A 4,374-nucleotide genomic window follows, 5' to 3' on the forward strand; every position below is an offset into this window, starting at 1 on the left:
TGTGTCTTGATCAGGAAGGCGAGACGGTGACGGCTCTCTGAAAATGGAATAAGGTTCTCCCCGCCTAGCCCCCGTCCTGGTGACGTGTCTAGTATCTTCGAAGGCCGTCGGGAGGCGTGTCTCGGTGGATCTCGCAGGACTCGGTCGGTTGTTGCCTTTGATGGATCCATTGAGAATTCAGATCCAGTATACGTTCATGTGTCTTTACGTTGGATCCTTCTGATTTATGTGACTCTTCGTCGGCGGCGCTTGCTGTTCTGATGCGCTGGTTCTATAAGCTCTTAGCACGACGACTTCTCAACTGTCTATTACAACAAGTTTTATCCGCCATCGAGAGGGAGGGGCGATGTGCCGATGACGACGACGCGCCTTCGACTCGTTTGAGTACTTTAGTCGTCGCTAGATGTTCTACGAATCCGAAGAAAGATTTGTATTTACATGTGTGAGATTACCATTTAACCAGGAACGAGTACAAGCGTCAAGAGTATTCGATACCGATCCAACACCATTCAACATCGAGTTTAAATGGAGTAAATAGCATAAAATTACTAGTTTACAGGCTATGGTTCCAAAAAACTACCACTTTTTAATTTTTCTCAGATAACTATCAAGTCAGGGGTTGGCTGTTTCAAAAAAACCAAACCGCTGAGTGCTTATCAACTGATCACGATTATGACAGGTCAGGTCCACACCTAAACAAAGCGTTAGTTTGACCGTTAACTGACATGTGGGGCCCACATGTCAGTGTCTCTTCTTATCTTCCTCTTCTCCTCTCTGCCTCCCTTCTCCTCCACTCTCCCTGCTCGTCAAGAACAGCACAGAACCGCCATGGCCGCCGACCACACTCCACGCTGTCGTCCTGTGCCACGTCCGGCCGCCGCCCTATGCCACTTCGAGCCCCAAAAAATTAAAAAGGCAATCGGGTCCTTCCCGTGGCTGTGCTCCAGATCGAGACGAGCGGGGCGCCCGCAACCATGCTCGCTGGCCATCAGCTATCGTGTGGAGCTCTCGCCGGCAGCCAGGTCGCGGGTCAGGGAAGGAGACGGCCCGGCAAGGTCGCATGCCAGGTCGCGGGCCAGGCGGAAGGGCGCGAAGGCGGGGCTTCTCCAGGCGGGCGAGGGTCCAGGCGAAGCTCCTTGCCGGCCACCGCCTCCTCTAGCCGGCGAGCCGCGCCGGTAACCGCCGTAAGCTCCTCGCCACGCGGCCTCTCTTCCTTCCCTCTTCCTCGCGCTGGCTCGAGGTGGGTGGAGCAGCTCGACCAGCTCCGTCCGGTGGCACTGGCTGGAGGTGGTGGCAGCATGGCCGGCCTCGGCGCGGAGGCGGGGCTCGATGTGCTCTATCCCGCGGCGCCGATTGGAGGTGGTGGCGGCGTGGCGGGCCTCAGTGCGGAAGGAGGCAACGAACGTGGCTCTGCGCGGCGGCGTGGGCTGGCATGATTCCAGGGACTCGATTGCTTTTTTAAATGTTTGTAAGGGCTAATCCGTAAAAAATCTATGAATGAGGCGCTGACATGTGGCCCCCACAAGTCAGTTAACGGTCAAACAAATGGTCAACCAAACAGTGTGTTTAGTGGCGGGCCCGAGCTGTCATAAACATGTTTAATTTTTTAACAAAGAGAATTTGGGGTTTTTTGAAACAGCCAACCCCTGATTTGGCAGTTATCTGAGAAAAATTAAAAAGTGGTAGTTTTTTGAAACCATAGCCTGTAAACTAGTAGTTTTATGCTATTTACTCAGTTTAAATGCTTCAGGCCTGAGCCCCCGCTCCCGCTCGATTGTTACAATCCGGGTTAGAAGCGAGACTTGTGATCCACACCTGGTCGGCCACCACCGGCTGGTCGTCGTCGTTCCGGTGCCACGTCCACAGCGCGTGTGTCGCATTCACCACCTGCAGCCTGCCGTGCCCGAAGCTGGCTTCCCGGAACACCGACGTCTTGGGCTGTGGGTCGATATACTCGTCCGCCAGCCCTTCCCGGTTCCCGCCGTCTCCGATGGTCACGTACACCGGCCCGCACTGGTCCTCCATGCCGCCGTAGACGCGCGTGAACCTCTCGTACGCGTGCACGTGCCCCGCGAACACCGCGTCCACGCGCGCGGCGCGGAGCAGCGCCTCCATGGCGTCCCGCATGTCGTCGCCCTCCCCCTGGTGCGCCTTGTTGCTGTTGTACCACGGCGCGTGCACCAGCGCCACCACGAACGGCGTCCTGCCGCGGTCGATCCTGGCGAGGTCGCCCCGCAGCCACTCGTGCTGCGCCGTGCCGGCCTCGAAGCCCGCGTACGAGCCTAGCATGACGACATGCACCATGCCGCCCGCGACGTCGAAGGAGTAGTAGAGGTTCGACCCCGACGGGGAGTCGCCGGCGTCGTACGGCACGCGCCACCGCGCGTTGTAGGCCTTGAAGGCACGCGGCTCGAGGAGCGGGATCCTCTCGATCTCGTGGTTGCCCTCGGTCACCATCCACGGCCGCGCGCTCGCCAGCGGCTCGACGAGCCGGCCGTACGAGTCCCAGCGCGGCTGGAGGAAGTCGGCGTACGACAGGTCGCCGGGAAGGAGGAGCATGTCGTAGTCGGCGGCCGCGATGTGCTGCAGCGTGCTCTTGGTCCAGCCGGTCTGGCCGAGGTCACCTGCAGGACGCCCACCGAAGCATGAAACCAGGGACAGAAATCATGCCAAACTGAAGAGCACTTGATGTGATGTGATTCGATGCAGTACCGACGACGACGAAGGTGAAGGGGAGGCTGGCCGGCGGCGTCCGGAAGGAGAACTCGCGCGACGGATCGGAGCTGCACCGGTAGTAGTACGTTGTGCTGGGTTTCAGTGGGCCGACGACGGCGTCGTGGATGTTCCCCGACCGGTAGAGGGCTAGGTACGAGTAGCTCGTGGTGGTTCCGGTCGCTGAAAATGGGTACTGGCCTGATGTCATGCCGTACTCCACGACTGCCGGTGCATCGTCTTCAGTGATCCATGTCACCCTCATCTCGTCATGGCCAACAGTCGATATATGGACCTGAAAGTATAGTAAACAAAAAGTATTGGCAAGGTAGGCATTTCGAAAATTGGAAATCTTGTTTGCTCAATCATCGCATCCGGTCAGTACAGTCAATACATGCAAAATCAGTCAGGGTCTGCATTCAGTTTTTCGGTTTGATTCGGTTCAATTTATATGGTTTATGATTTATATGGTTTTATACTTCGGTTTTGTATGGTTTTATACATATATAAGGTTCGGTTTGGTAATAACCATTTACTTTCCATATGGTTTAGTCAACCGAAAAGAAAATCTTTAAGTCCACGATCCTGTATGTAGTTCTAAAAAAATAATCTTTATATAGAAATTAGGTACCTTTCAACAAGCTTTGCTTAGAAATGTGCAATAGTGATTATGTGCATATACAAACTTTTGTTGCAACTTCGAGTAACATGCAACTGAGTCGACTTATAATAGTAATTTTCTAGTTGACTATAGATAGAAAATCCTCCTTACTGAGCACACCTATGCACATTATGCATCGGTTTGTTCTTTAATGACGAACTAAACTATTCCTTAACACTACATGGCAGCAACTTATGTTGAATGTTGTAGTTTATGCTTGGCATATTCCATTTACATGTGCACGTCAGGAATTCAGGAGTACTGTAGCGATGAACCATTTTTCTTTCTATTTGAAACGGACAATGAGCAATTATCATGACTACGAGTACTATACGTGAAGAAGTAGAAGTAGCCACGTCATGGTGACAATGACCAAATTAGGCAAGTTTGATATGCTTGCTCTAGTGCAAAATAAGAAGCCGAGCAGTTTCTACCCTTCGCTTTCTTGAGCGATTGACAGTAAGCAAATGCTCTAAGCGATCCTTGCTGGCCTCCTCGTGTGATTCCAGTCATGCTGTTGGTCCAAGATACCAGTATCCAAGAAGCATAATCCATTGCCACCTTTCACTGAACTTCCTAGTATGGTTCAAAAAAATAACTTAACTTCCTAGTGTTCTATTTTAGGGAAATTGCTTACTATTGTTATCCATGGACGATGGACACCATGATCACTACGAATGACACGCTCTGGCACATAAAGCATGAATTATTTTCCTTTTGAAACGTAGCCAAAAGTTTTACCTTATCGATTAATTAAGAAGTAATGCCTGGTTAATTTACGAAAAACCGTAGAAAAAATGAAGCATGAAGTACTATGATTTTGGTATAATTATACGGTTGCACCAAATCACCTTTTCTTTCACCCCATGTACTGATTTGAGTTCGACAAAAGAAGCGAAGTGCAAACCACCCAAAACATATATTCGCGGTGCGGAAAATGAATAATCATAAGGGAAATGCACAGCATACTGAATTTTAACTTTCAGGAACTGAAAGCTCGA

General features: G+C 51.6%; 1 protein-coding gene across 1 annotated transcript; it reads right to left on the reverse strand.

Annotated features, from left to right (window-relative positions):
- Positions 1-564: 564 nt before the first annotated feature.
- Positions 565-3,096, reverse strand: LOC123124559 (probable purple acid phosphatase 20). Its single transcript, XM_044545149.1, has 2 exons — positions 2,713-3,096; positions 565-2,624 (listed from the first exon to the last, which is right to left on the reverse strand). The coding sequence occupies exons 1-2, from the start codon at positions 2,975-2,977 to the stop codon at positions 1,747-1,749; spliced, it is 1,143 nt and encodes a 380-aa protein (XP_044401084.1). The 5' UTR covers positions 2,978-3,096; the 3' UTR covers positions 565-1,746.
- Positions 3,097-4,374: the final 1,278 nt, after the last annotated feature.

Source organism: Triticum aestivum, chromosome 5D (genome assembly GCF_018294505.1).
Source record: "Triticum aestivum cultivar Chinese Spring chromosome 5D, IWGSC CS RefSeq v2.1, whole genome shotgun sequence".
NCBI classification, from domain to species: domain Eukaryota; kingdom Viridiplantae; phylum Streptophyta; class Magnoliopsida; order Poales; family Poaceae; genus Triticum; species Triticum aestivum.